General features: G+C 50.5%; 1 protein-coding gene across 5 annotated transcripts in view; it reads right to left on the bottom strand.

Annotated features, from left to right (window-relative positions):
• The window catches only part of ino80 (INO80 complex ATPase subunit), a 104,970-nt gene that overhangs the window by 26,606 nt on the left and 62,625 nt on the right, over positions 1-15,739 (bottom strand). For all 5 annotated transcript variants that reach the window (XM_042301017.1, XM_042301019.1, XM_042301018.1 and 2 more), the window contains 3 exons: positions 8,415-8,542; positions 954-1,048; positions 143-215 (listed from right to left, as the gene is read on the bottom strand). In XM_042301017.1, the coding sequence (XP_042156951.1) occupies positions 143-215; positions 954-1,048; positions 8,415-8,542 (296 nt within the window). The remainder of the gene's footprint in view (positions 1-142; positions 216-953; positions 1,049-8,414; positions 8,543-15,739) is intronic.

Below are 15,739 nucleotides of genomic sequence, written 5' to 3'. Positions count from 1 at the left end.
GAGGGACAGAGGGGGATGAGAGAGAGCGGGGGATGAGAGACAGAGACAGAGGGGGAATGAGAGACAGAGGGGGATGAGAAACAGAGGGGGATGAGAGAGACAGACGGTGATGAGAGAGAGAGAGAGAGAGACAGTTCCTCACAGTGTCAGCAGCAGTCAGGTTGATGCCCAGACCTCCAGCCCTCGTACTCAGGAGGAACACAAAGATGTCAGTCCTGAGAGACGAAGGGAGGAAAGAGAAAGAACATTATTGTTAATGACCCTTATTTGACCAGGTAAGATGACTCATTTACAGCAACGCCCTGGGGAACAGTTATATGGGAGAGGAGGGGGGGATGAATGAGCCAAATGGAAGCTGGGGATGATTAGTTGGCCATGATGGTATGAGGACCAGATTGGGAATTTATCCAGGACACCAGGGATAACACCTCTACTCTTACGATAAGTGCCATGGGATCTTTAGTGACCACAGAGAGTCAGGACAACCTGTTAAACATTCCCATACAAAACACCACACACAGGGCAATGTCCCCAATCACTGCCCTGGGGCTTTGGGATATTTTTTTGACCAGATGAAAGAGTGCTTCCTACTGGCCGTCAAACACCACTTCCAGCAGCATCTGGCCAGCAGTGCGATGCAGGGTGGTATGCTCGTCAGCAGATTGTATAGCCAGAGAGATGGTTTACAATGTATCACACGTTCACCACAACTAGAAGCAGAGCGCCCAAGGCCCATAGAGAGCAGAACTAATGCAAACAGAATACACAGAGACAAACCAGAATACACAGAGACAAACCAGAATACACAGAGACAAACCAGAATACACAGAGACAAACCAGAATACACAGAGACAAACCAGAATACACAGAGACAAACAGTAGTGAGCCAAAGCCGTCCACAGCCAAAAGCCTGGAGAGGATGAAAACAGTTGAACTAAGAGAGACAGACTCACCTGCTCTGGAAGTCAGCCACCATGTCTCTGCGTTCTGAGATCTTGGAGGAGCCGTCCAGACGCATGTAGGTGTGTTTACGATACACCATGTACTCCTGGAGGGGGGGATAAAGGGTTTTAAGATACCAGCTTATTCCAGGCTCTTGTTGAGTCACAGGAGAACTTGGTTGGCTTGAAGTGGGCCACAACACAGAGCAACTCGAATGGCAAGAGACATCCGGCCCCGGTTCCCACCCAACCCATCCGGCCCCGGTTCCCACCCAACCCATCCGGCCCCGGTTCCCACCCAACCCATCCGGCCCCGGTTCCCACCCAACCCATCCGGCCCCGGTTCCCACCCAACCCATCCGGCCCCGGTTCCCACCAACACAACCCCGGTTCCCACCCAACCCGCCCCGGTTCCCACTCAACCCACCCGGCCCCGGTTCCCACCCAACCCACCCGGCCCCGGTTCCCACCCAACCCACCCGGCCCCGGTTCCCAACCCCGGTTCCCACCCAACCCCGGTTCCCACCCAACCCCGGTTCCCACCTCAACCCCGGTTCCCCCACCCATCCGGCCCCGGTTCCCACCCAACCCATCCGGCCCCGGTTCCCACCCAACCCACCCGGCCCCGGTTCCCCTCAACCCAACCCCGGTTCCCACCCAACCCCGGGTTCCCACCCCGGTTCCCCAACCCCGGTTCCCACCCACCCCGGTTCCCACTCAACCCATCCGGCCCCGGTTCCCACTCAACCCATCCGGCCCCGGTTCCCACTCAACCCATCCGGCCGCGGTTCCCACTCAACCCATCCGGCCCCGGTTCCCACTCAACCCATCCGGCCCCGGTTCCCACTCAACCCATCCGGGCCCGGTTCCCACTCAACCCATCCGGGCCCGGTTCCCACTCAACCCATCCGGCCCCGGTGCCCACTCAACACATCTGACCCCGGTTCCCACCCAACACATCCGACCCCAGTTCCCACTCAACACATCTGACCCTGGTCTCTGATGCTAACCACCTCTGATTGGCTCTGGCCAATGAATTCGAAATTACAGAAAGAGCTGCCTCTCTCCCACTTACACTCCTCCTTCCCTGTATCCATGTACCTCTCTCAACTGTAACCTCCTCCACCTCCCTCATCTCCCTCTTAGTCAACCCTGCCTCTCCCACTTTTAGTTCTCCCCCGTGAGAGAATCCTAGCCAGTCATGGCTCGCTGTCTGTGTCCTCGGTCACCCAGGTCTCGGCAGTGTCCCTCCTGGCCAGCAGAGCGGCGACATACTGACATTAAGTATCTTTATTCTACCGAAGGTAGCTAGTACAGTCGTGGCCAAAAGTTTTGAGAATGACACAAATATACATTTTCACAAAGTCTGCTGCCTCAGTTTGTATGATGACAATTTGCATATACTCCAGAATGTTATGAAGAGTGATCAGATGAATTGCAATTGATTGCAAAGTCCCTCTTTGCCATTCAAATGAACTGAATCCCCAAAAAACATTTCCACTGCATTTCAGCCCTGCCACAAAAGGACCAGCTGACATCATGTCAGTGATTCTCTCGTTAACACAGGTGTGAGTGTTGACGAGGACAAGGCTGGAGATCACTCTGTCATGCTGATTGAGTTCAAATAACAGACTGGAAGCTTCAAAAGGAGGGTGGTGCTTGGAATCATTGTTCTTCCTCTGTCAATCATGGTTACTTGCAAGGAAGCACGTCCCATCATCATTGCTTTGCACAAAAAGGGCTTCACAGGCAAGGATATTGCTGCCAGTAAGATTGCACCTAAATCAACCATTTATCGGATCATCAAGAACTTCAAGGCGAGCAGTTCAATTGTTGTGAAGAAGGCTTCAGGGCGCCCAAGAAAGTCCAGCAAGAGCTAGGACCGTCTCCCAAAGTTGACTCAGCTGCGGGATCGGGGCACCACCAGTACAGAGCTTGCTCAGGAATGGCAGCAGGCAGGTGTGAGTGCATCTGCACGCACAGTGAGGCAAAGACTTTTAGAGGATGGCCTGGTGTCAAGAAGGGCAGCAAAGAGAAGCCACTTCTCTCCAGGAAAAACATCAGGGACAGACTGATATTCTGCAAAAGGTACAGGGATTGGACTGCTGAGGACTGAGGTAGTCATTTTCTCTGATGAATCCCCTGGAAAAAGCTTGTCCGGAAAAGACAAGTTCAGCGCTAGCATCAGTCCTGTGTCATGCCAACAGTAAAGCATCCTGAGACCATTCATGTGTGGGGTTGCTTCTCAGCCAAGGGAGTGGGCTCACTCACAATTTTGCCTAAGAACACAGCCATAAATAAAGAATGGTACCAACACATACTCCGAGAGCAACTTCTCCCAACCATCCAGGAACAGTTTGGTGATGAACAATACCTTTTCCAGCATGATGGAGCACCTTGCCATAAGACAAAAGTGATAACCAAGTGGCTCGGGGAACAAAACATTGATATTTTGGGTCCATGGCCATGAAACTCCCCAGACCTTAATCCCATTGAGAACTTGTGGTCAATCCTCAAGAGGCAGGTGGAAAAATAAAAACCCACAAATTCTGACAAACTCCAAGCATTGATTATGCAAGAATGGGTTGCCATCTGTCAGGATGCGGCCCAGAAGTTAATTGACAGCATGCTAGGGTGGATTGCAGAGGTCTTGAAAAAGAAGGGTCAACACTGCAAATATTGACTCTGCATCAACTTCATGTCATTGTCAATAAATCCTTTGACACTTATGAAATGCTTGTAATTATACTTCAGTATTCCATAGTAACATCTGACAGAAATATCTAAAGACACTGAAGCAGCAAACATTGTGGAAATTAACATTTGTGTCATTCTCAAAACTTTTGGCCACGACTGTACTCTTGAGTCTCCAGCGTCCTGGTCATGACTGAGGCAGACCTGGACCACATGAACCATCTGGAGAATGAATGAATGAATGAATAATGATCATTTTTCAGCAAGTTGCCTGCTGTTCTTGTAATATATGCAGCAGACGCAATGCGGTGATTTTCCTGATCCAAGAGGAACAATAAATAAAGACTGCAGACAAATCTGACTGAACGGTGTCCAGCAGCTTAAGACCCCATCGTAACATTTCTGGAACTGTGTGTGTGTGTGTTTGTGTTTGGTGACAGAGTGTGGTTAACCCATGCAAACTAGAAGCAGAGAGACTTGGCAACGCTCCGCCCTGACAGAACAGCTGATGACATTGTCATTGTCATCCATCTGACCTCGGAACTAGAGGAGATCGGCGATGTGACACGGCGCCGTAGATCGCCACGCCGACTGGAGACAAAAAAAAACAATCACGCTGATGACACAGATTACAATCTCTGTGGGTTTGGTTTTGCCCCCCGCCCCCAAAAGAAGAACTGACAGAGGGGATGGAAAATCAACTCCAGTCTAGCTGGAGAGAGATCATATTGGAGAGCGAAAGGGGAGATAGACGAGGGGAGTTCGACTTCATCTATGAATGACTCAATTCAACTTCAGAATAAATAAATCACTGTCTATTGATGAGTAGGAGTCAAAGTGTATTCATTCAGTACTGTCATTGATCACAGATCACCTTGTTTTTGCGTCATTACCGTTTGCATTTATCCCTCCCTGCTCAACGACTAAAGACTATATATATATATAGTGTGTCAGCACCCACCAATCATCTCTTTTGAAGACCTAGTATAGACCACATTATTTTGTTTTTGGGCAACTTTCCCACCACTGGCATTTGCCCCATGCCCAGCCAATAAGATGTCTGCCAGCCATGTTACCCAACAGAAGGGAGGAACACGTAGCCAGTCAACAGCCATCAAAGACCTAGTTATGAAAACAGTACAGTTTAGCCATCAAACACTACCTCACTACGCAACACCCTCCCTCACTACGCAACACCCTACCTCACTACGCAACACCCTACCTCACTACGCAACACCCTACCTCACTACGCAACACCCTACCTCACTACGCAACACCCTACCTCACTAAGCAACACCCTACCTCACTAAGCAACACCCTACCTCACTACGCAACACCCTACCTCACTACGCAACACCCTACCTCACTACGCAACACCCTACCTCACTACGCACACTTCACTACCTCACTGCGCAACCTCACTGCGCAACCTCACTGCGCAACACCCTACCTCACTACGCAACCTCACTACGCAACACCCTACCTCACTACGCAACCTCACTACGCAACCTCACTACGCAACACCCTACCACACTACGCAACCTCACTACGCAACCTCACTACGCAACCCCTACCTCACTACGCAACCTCACTACGCAACACCCTACCTCACTACGCAACCTCACTACGCAACACCCCCTGACCGCAACACTACGCAACCTCACTACGCAACACCCTACCTCACTACGCAACCTCACTACGCAACACCCTACCTCACTCCGCAACACACTACACAACACCCTAACCTCACTACGTAACACCCTAACCTCACTACCTCACTACGCAACACCCTACCTCACACCCTAACCTCACTACCTCACACCCTAACCTCACTACGCAACACACTACCTCACACCCTAACCTCACGGAACACCTCACTACGCAACACCCTACCTGACTACGCAACACACTACGCAACACACTACGCAACACCCTACCTCACACCCTAACCTCACTACGCAACACCCTACCTGACTACGCAACACACTACGCAACACCATACCTCACACCCTAACCTCACTACACAACACACTACCTCACTACGCAACACACTAACTCACTACGCAACACTACCTCACTCACTATGCAACGCACTACGCAACGCAACACACTACACACTATGCAGCACACTACGCAACACACGACCTCACTACGCAACACCCTAACCTCACACCCTACGGAACACAATAAACACTACAGAACACCCTACCTCACTACGGAACACCCTACGGAACACAAACACTACGAAACACCCTGTCTCACTACGGAACACACACTACCTCACTACAGAACACACACTACCTCACTACAGAACACACACTACCTCACTACAGAACACACACTACCTCACTACAGAACACACACTACCTCACTACAGAACACACACTACCTCACTACAGAACACACACTACCTCACTACAGAACACACACTACCTCACTACAGAACACACACTACCTCACTACAGAACACACACTACCTCACTACAGAACACACACTACCTCACTACAGAACACACACTACCTCACTACAGAACACACACTACCTCACTACAGAACACACACTACCTCACTACAGAACACACACTACCTCACTACAGAACACACACTACCTCACTACAGAACACACACTACCTCACTACAGAACACACACTACCTCACTACAGAACACACACTACCTCACTACAGAACACACTAGCTCACTACAGAACACACTAGCTCACTACAGAACACACTAGCTCACTACAGAACACACTAGCTCACTACAGAACAAGACCAACCATGAGAGAATGGAGGAGGAGTTCCTGTTACGATGACTTCACGCCACGGAGGTGCCTGTGTGTTTGTGTCTATAGGGCAACAATAGAGATAGAGCTATACAGAGCTAGGACCAGAAGTGACCGAGTGCTATTGTTGTACAGGGGTCAGAATGCTGTAACACTGGAAGCACCCTGGCTGTTCCCATGCTTTCAGCTCAACAAGAGACCTTTCCACACGCCACAAACAAGCGCTTTTGGTTTTCTCCATGCATCTATTTTCCCCCACTCAAGCCCATCCCCTCCCCCATCCCCTCCAAGAGGTAGTCTCTCTACAACGAGGTACAGGATAATCAGAGCAACCAGCGGTACCCGTGTCCCCCTAGTGGAGAGAGATCTACACTACATGACCAAAAGTATGTGGACACCTGCTCGTCGAACATCTCGTTCCAAAATTATGGGCATTAATATGGAGTTGGTCCCCCCCCCTTTGCTGCTATAACAGCCTCCACTCTTCTGGGAAGGCTTTCCACTAGATGTTGGAGCATTGCTGCAGGGACTTGCTTCCATTCAGCCACAAGAGCATTAGTGAGGTCGAGCACTGATGTTGGGCAATTAGGCCTGGCTCGCAGTCGGCGGTCCAATTCATCCCAAAGGTGTTCGATGGAGTTGAGGTCAGGGTTCTGTGCAGGCCAGTCAAGTTCTTCCACACCGATCTCTACAAACCATTTCTGTATGGACCTCGCTTTGTGCACAGGGTCATTGTCATGTTGAAACAGGAAAGGGCCTTCCCCAAACTGTTGCCACAAAGTTGGAAGCACCGAATAATCTAGAATGTCATTGTATGCTGTAGTGTTAAGATTTCCCTTCACTGGAACTAAGGGGCCCAAACCATGAAAAACAGCCCCAGACCATTATTCCAACTCCACCAAACTTTACAGTTGGCACTATGCATTGGGGCGGGTCGCGTTACCCTGGCATTCGCCAAACTCAGATTCGTCCATCAGGCTGCCAGATGGGGAAGCGTGATTCATCACTCCAGAGAACGCGTTCCCACTGCTCCAGATTCCAATGGCGGCGAGCTTTACACCACTCCAGACGACACTTGCCATTATACATGGTGATCTTAGGCTTGTGTGCGGCTGCTCGGCCATGGAAACCCATTTCATGAAGCTCCCGACGAACAGTTTTTTGTGCTGACGTTGCTTCCAGAGGCAGTTTTTGAACTCAGTAGTGAGTGTTGCAACCGAGGACAGACGATTTGTACCTGCTCCAGCACTCGACGGTCCCGCTCTGTGAGCTTGTGTGGCCTACCACTTCGCGGCTGAGCCGTTGTTGCTCCTAGACATTCCCACTCCACAACAACGGGTGGCATCCTATCACGTCGCCACGTTGAAAGTCACTGACCTCTTCAGTTCAGGCCATTCTACTGCCAGTGTTTGTCTATGGAGATTAAACGGCTGTGCGCTCGATTTTATACACCTGTCAGCAACGGATGTGGCTGAATCCACTAATTTGAAGGGGTGTCCACATACTTTGTGTATATATATATATACACTGATCCAGCAGTCCTACTGATCTAGGATCATGGGGGGCTGATCCAGCAGTCCTACTGATCTAGGATCAGTTGGGGGGCTGATCCAGCAGTCCTACTGATCTAGGATCAGTTGGGGGGCTGATCCAGCAGTCCTACTGATCTAGGATCAGTTGGGGGGCTGATCCAGCAGTCCTACTGATCTAGGATCAGTTGGGGGCTGATCCAGCAGTCCTACTGATCTAGGATCAGTTGGGGGGCTGATCCAGCTGTCCTACTGATCTAGGATCAGTTGGGGGGGGCTGATCCAGCAGTCCTACTGATCTAGGATCAGTTGGGGGGGGCTGATCCAGCAGTCCTACTCTGAGATGCATTATAATCACAGGCCAGCCGCACTGTTTCTGTGGACGTCTCTGACCATGACCATGATGTCGCCTAACAGTAGATGAGTGACCCTTGAGTCCACCCTGCTCTGCACCCTACTGCACTCACCTCCAGCAGGTCGATCATGCGAGTCATCTGGGAGTAGATGAGGACGCGGTGTCCCTGAGTCTTCAGGCGGCACAGCAGCAGGTCCAGAGTGTGCAGCTTCCCACTGTCCGTGATCAGGGTCTCCTTGTCTGAAACACAGAGAGCAGAAGGCCTACATGTTGAGCATCTTAAATCCACTTTTAGGATCAGAAATAACACATTTGCTTTTGGGAACAGCAAGATTCCTTTTGTTCTAAGGTCTTGTTGATTTGAACCAGTAACTGTGATTGTTTTGGAGGATGTTTGGCCCCATGTTCCAGGACATCGACATCATAACTTGAAAGCTATTGATGAGCTTAAATCTGAAAAAGCAACCAGTGCTATCGCATCCACAGAGGACACAGTGCTATCGCATCCACAGAGGACACAGTGCTAACGCATCCACAGAGGACACAGTGCTATCGCATCCACAGAGGACACAGTGCTATCGCATCCACAGAGGACACAGTGCTATCGCATCCACAGAGGACACAGTGCTATCGCATCCACAGAGGACACAGTGCTATCGCATCCAGAGGACACAGTGCTATCGCATCCACAGAGGACACAGTGCTATCGCATCAACAGAGGACACAGTGTTATCGCATCAACAGAGGACACAGTGTTATCGTATCAACAGAGGACACAATGTTATCGTATCAACAGAGGACACAGTGTTATTGTATCGTATGGGGAAGTGAAGGAGGGAGGCAGACAGACAGACAAGCAGACAGACAGACAGGGAGGCAGAGACGGAGGCAGACAGAGAGGCAGACAGACAGACAGGGAGGCAGAGACGGAGGCAGACACGGAGACAGGCAGACAGAGAGGCAGACAGGCAGACAGGGAGGCAGAGACGGAGGCAGACACAGAGACAGGCAGACAGAGAGGCAGACAGACAGGGAGCTGTAGTTGAGACAGATAGTAGATACAGACTGTCTCAGTAGGGCTGGTAACAGTCGTGACATGGCAGTCTGTACCAGATAAGCCTCTTCACCAGGCCTCCAAGACAAACACCATCAAACACCTGTAATAGGCTTTGGGGTCAGAGGAAGAGGGAGACACACAGGGGGAGAAAGAGAGGGGGAGACAGGCGGAGAGAGACACAGGATGGAAGGAGTGAGATGAGAGAGATCACCCAGACCCAACAGACCAGGGTACTTCCCCACCCAGAACCAACAGACCAGGGTAATGCCCCACCCAGACCCAACAGATCAGGGTACTGCTCAGACCAGGGTACTGCCCAGACCAGGGTACAGCCCCACCCAGACCCAACAGATCAAACACCCCACCCAGACCCAACAGACCAGGGTACTGCCCAGACCAGGGTACAGCCCCACCCAGACCAGGGTACTGCTCAGACCAGGGTACACCCCAGACCAGGGTACAGAACCGCCCAGACCCAACAGACCAGGGTACAGAACCGCACACACCCCAGACCAGGGTACTCCCCAGACCCAACAGATGAGGGTACAGAACCACCCATACCCAACAGACCAGTGTACTGCCCAGATCCAACAGACCAGGGTACAGAACCGCCCAGACCAGGGTACTGCCCAGAGCCGCCCAGACCAGGGTACTGCCCAGACCGCCCAGACCAGGGTACTGCCCAGAACCGCCCAGACCAGGGTACTGCCCAGAACCAACAGACCAGGGTACTGCCCAGAACCAACAGACCAGGGTACTGCCCAGAACCAACAGACCAGGGTACTGCCCAGAACCAACAGACCAGGGTACACCCCCAGAACCCAGACCCAACAGACCAGGGTACTGCCCAGAACCAACAGACCAGGGTACTGCCCAGAACCAACAGACCAGGGTACTGCCCAGAACCAACAGACCAGGGTACTGCCCAGAACCAACAGACCAGGGTACTGCCCAGAACCAACAGACCAGGGTACTGCCCAGAACCAACAGACCAGGGTACTGCCCAGAACCAACAGACCAGGGTACTGCCCAGAACCAACAGACCAGGGTACTGCCCAGAACCACAGACCAGGGTACTGCCCAGAACCAACAGACCAGGGTACTGCCCAGAACCAACAGACCAGGGTACTGCCCAGAACCAACAGACCAGGGTACTGCCCAGAACCAACAGACCAGGGTACTGCCCAGAACCAACAGACCATGGTACTGCCCAGAACCAACAGACCAGGGTACTGCCCAGAACCAACAGACCAGGGTACTGCCCAGAACCAACAGACCAGGGTACTGCCCAGAACCAACAGACCAGGGTACTGCCCAGAACCAACAGACCAGGGTACTGCCCAGAACCAACAGACCAGGGTACTGCCCAGAACCAACAGACCAGGGTACTGCCCAGAACCATTCTACTTAAGCAAACAAACCTTTCCATTACCTTCACAAAAACACAGTTGAGAGCTTTTGCAACTTTGTTAAGGAAGAAGAGTGAAACAATTTGCTGCCCAAAAGAGGGAGTTGTTTTTTTGTCTAGTGTGTTTGACCTTTACATTGCATTCAAACAACAGAGCAACACTTCAACTTTTCACTCACCACAGAAGCATTTCTACCAGCCACTTTGGCTAAACCCCCAGAGGCCTCAGCCTCACCAAACACAGAGCTGTATATGGACATGTTATTTTAAACTACCACTTCTGAAAAGGAGGGAGTGATTCAAATAAAAACAGGATTGCCTTTTGTTGTTGAACTGACAGAGGACTACGGATGTCTACCTCCTTCCAAAACAACACAAATAGCTTGATATTATACAAATACATGGTTTTTTCCCCCCAGCATAATGCAAAATGGCTGGTTAGCAAATTGGGAACAAAGAAAGAAAGTGAGGCCACGAAATAATAACGTGGAAGAGGATTTTTAAAAGGTTAGTTCAGGTTACTTCCTCGTATGGCTGCTATCGGAGAAAATGCACTGCAGTACAAATGGGATAGGCCGTACACACTGATGTCACATTACTATGGATACCAAATGTACCAACAAGCATTGTGATCTGCCCTCTTCATTACCTCCTCGCTACCCCATCCAACCCTCTCCATTACCTCCTCACTACCCTATCCATTACCTCATCACTACCCTATCCAACCCTCTCCATTACCTCCTCACTACCCTATCCATTACCTCCTCACTACCCTATCCATTACCTCCTCACTACCCTATCCAACCCTCTCCATTACCTCCTCACTACCCTATCCAACCCTCTTCATTACCTCCCCACTACCCTATCCATTACCTCCCCACTACCCACTCCATTACCTCCCCACTACCCTCTCCAATACCCTCTTCATTACTTCCTCACTACCCTCTTCATTACCCTGTCCATTACCTCCCCACTACCCTGTCCATTCCCTCCCCACTACCCTGTCCATTACCTCCCCACTACCCTGTCCATTACCTCCCCACTACCCTCTCCATTACCTCCCCACTACCATCTCCATTACCTCCCCACTACCCTGTCCATTACCTCCCCACTACCCTCCCCACTACCCTCTCCATTACCTCCCCACTACCCTCTCCATTACCTCCCCACTACCCTAACCATTACCTCCCCACTACCCTAACCATTACCTCCCCACTACCCTAACCATTACCTCCCCACTACCCTAACCATTACCTCCCCACTACCCTAACCATTACCTCCCCACTACCCTAACCATTACCTCCCCACTACCCTCTCCATTACCTTCTCACTACCCTCTCCATTACCTCCTCACTACCCTCTCCATTACCTCCTCACTACCCTATTCAACTAGCCATTACCGCCTCACTACCCTATTCCACTCTTCATTACCTCTCACTACCCTATCCAACCCTCTCCATTACCTCAGTACCCTCTCCATTATCTCTCACTACCCTATCCAACCCTCTCCATTACCTCAGTACCCTCTCCATTATCTCTCACTACCCTATCCAACCCTCTCCATTACCTCTCACTACCATATCCAACCCTCTCCATTACCTCCCCCTACCTCTCCATTACCTCCCCACTACCCTCTCCATTACCTCCCCACTACCCTCTCCATTACCTCCCCACTACCCTCTCCATTACCTCCCCAATACCCTCTTCATTACCTCCCCATTACCCTATCCAACCCTCTCCATTACTTCCTCACCACCCTATCCAACCCTCCTCATTAGAGTACACACAGCTATATCAGTCTGCTAATACAGCACTGCTAATACAGTTCCTTGTTTTTTAAATGTTGTTATTATTTAGACTTTTCCACTGGGTGCCCGGAACGGATCCAACCCGGAGCTCCATTAGCTTCCTCACCACCCTATCCAACCCTCCTCATTAGAGTTACACAGCTATATCAGTCTGCTAATACAGCACTGCTAATACAGTTCCTCGTTTTTAAAGCGGAGCGTTACAGAGCGGAGAGGAACAGAGCGGAGCGTTACAGAGCGGAGCGTTACAGAGCGGAGCAGAGCGTTACAGAGCGGATTTAGACTTTTCCACTGGGTGCTGTGTAAGCGGAGCGGAGCGTTACAGAGCGGAGCGTTACAGGAGCGGAGCGTTACAGAGCGGAGCGGAGCGTTACAGAGCGGAGCGTTACAGAGCGGAGCGTTACAGAGCGGAGCGGAGCGTTACAGAGCGGAGCGTTACAGAGCGGAGCGTTACAGAGCGGAGCGTTACAGAGCGGAGCGTTACAGAGCGGAGCGTTACAGAGCGGAGCGTTACAGAGCGGAGCGGAGCGTTACAGAGCGGAGCGTTACAGAGCGGAGCGTTACAGAGCGGAGCGGAGCGTTACAGAGCGGAACGGAGCGTTACAGAGCGGAGCGTTACAGAGCGGAGCGTTACAGAGCGGAGCGTTACAGAGCGGAGCGGAGAGGAACAGAGCGGAGAGGAACAGAGCGGAACGGAACAGCGAAGCCTGTCCTTAAGATATATTACACACAGGCAGGTCTTTGTCAAGTCAGGCCCAACTCTGGTGAAGAGACAGAGACCTACACTATGTGTTTTCCCTCCAGATCCCAAATCCAGACCCAGTGGGCTAGACAGGCATAATGTGGGTAAGGTCGCCCCCTGTAGGCCTGATGAGGAGCAAATGGGGGTTCAGGGGTGGCCAAACCTAGCTTAGCTGGCCTCCTGCTGGATTCTGTTTCAACCCTTTTCCGCGAAACACCTGGTTTTACTAATACCCTGCCCAGGACCTGGATAAGCCAGCGTGTAGGATGGAACTAAAGTTAGCATCAAGTACAGGCCTCCAGCCAGTCAGACAGTAAACAATGATGTAGCTAACAGCGCTAGGCTAGCTGTCTGACGGTGTTGTTTCTGCCTCTCTCTCGGTGTGTGTGTGTGTGTGTGTGTGTGTGTGTGTCTCTCAGAAGGCCAGGGAGGTTTCCTGTATTTTTAGTGGAGCGCGGAGATTCTTGAAGGGACAGGAAGACAATACTGTTTCCCACAGCCCTCACAGACAGACAGAAAGACACACACACATACACACTTGCCTCCTAGCTTACAGCGCAGGCTCCCACAATAAACAGAAGCTATAGTGAGAGACCAGTCATTTAGGAAGCATTGTTCCTCCTCACTCACCGTGACAGACGCCACACAGACAACAACAGGGTGTTTTAGCCAGGTCCTCGTTAGGAACGTTGCACAGAAATGTTTCTTTCTGGTGCTTTCCAGCATCAGCTGTGGGGACAATTTTTAATCACCCTTTAGAGTCACATGACTCTGTTTATAAATGATTAGTAAATAATGAAGCCTCGCCGTTCATGTCCCTCAACAGGTAAAAGTACACAGAGATAGACAGTACAAAGACGTGACCTTTGACACCAGGCCTAATGTTCACCAAACAAGTCTTTCATTTTATGATCAAAACTATTTCATCAAATCATCATCAACAACTCAAGCCATTTGTCCAACCGAACGCTACATGACTACATTTATTGACCGATACTGGTAAGTGGCTCACGTCATGCACAAACAAACATTCATCATAGCAGTCATTAGTTCTAAAAGGTGTGGGGCAGGGAGAGAGGTGAGACAGGGGGAGAGGTGAGAGAGAGAGCTGGGAGAGGTGAGATAGAGAGAGGTGCGAGAGAGAGGTGCGAGAGAGAGGTGCGAGAGAGAGGTGCGAGAGAGAGGTGCGAGAGAGAGGTGCGAGAAAGAGGTGCGAGAGAGAGAAGAGAGAGAGAAGAGAGAGAGAAGAGAGACGAGAGAGAGAGAAGAGAGAGGCGAGAGAGAGGTGAGAGGTGAGAGAGAGAGAGGTGAGAGAGAGGCGAGAAGAGAGAGAGGCGAGAGAGAGGTGAGAGAGAGAGATGAGAGAGAGAGAGGTGAGAGAGAGGTGAGAGAGAGAGATGAGAGAGAGGTGAGAGACTTTCTGCGCAAGGTGAGAAGACATCACTACGAGTCTGAATACAGCGGTGCTTTGTGAAGGACACTGTTCTGGGCCACAAACACACAGTACTGTACAGTATATTACCATTACCTAAGCACTGTTCTGGGCCACAAACACACAGTACTGTACAGTATATTACCATTACCTAAGCACTGTTCTGGGCCACAAACACACAGTACTGTACAGTATATTACCATTACCTAAGCACTGTTCTGGGCCACAAACACACAGTACTGTACAGTATATTACCATTACCTAAGCACTGTTCTGAGCCACAAACACACAGTACTGTACAGTGTATTACCATTACCTAAGCACTGTTCTGGGCCACAAACACACAGTACTGTACAGTATATTACCATTACCTAAGCACTGTTCTGGGCCACAAACACACAGTACTGTACAGTATATTACCATTACCTAAGCACTGTTCTGGGCCACAAACACACAGTACTGTACAGTATATTACCATTACCTAAGCACTGTTCTGGGCCACAAACACACAGTACTGTACAGTATATTACCATTACCTAAGCACTGTTCTGGGCCACAAACACACAGTACTGTACAGTATATTACCATTACCTAAGCACTGTTCTGGGCCACAAACACACAGTACTGTACAGTATATTACCATTACCTAAGCACTGTTCTGGGCCACAAACACACAGTACTGTACAGTACATTACCATTACCTAAGCACTGGAACAATGACCAATGGTCAAACTTCAAACTTCCTCGCTTTGTCCTTTTTCCCGAAAACTTCACAAGCTCTTAGACTGTTCACACACACACACACACACACACACACACACACACACACACACACACACACACACCATTCCCACGGCCAAAGACAGTCAGATAAAAGCAATAGTCCACAGCAAAAGTGAGACATCATCATGATATAAAGTGCAGGGTTGCCAGGTCTGTGAGAGTGGAAGTAAACCTTTAGCCCTCACTACACATCAGTCATGTGACCTC

Source organism: Oncorhynchus tshawytscha, linkage group LG18, assembly GCF_018296145.1.
Source record: "Oncorhynchus tshawytscha isolate Ot180627B linkage group LG18, Otsh_v2.0, whole genome shotgun sequence".
Lineage (NCBI taxonomy): Eukaryota > Metazoa > Chordata > Actinopteri > Salmoniformes > Salmonidae > Oncorhynchus > Oncorhynchus tshawytscha.
Note: the sequence above shows the minus strand (reverse complement) of the source record. Positions and strands in the feature narration are given on the sequence as shown.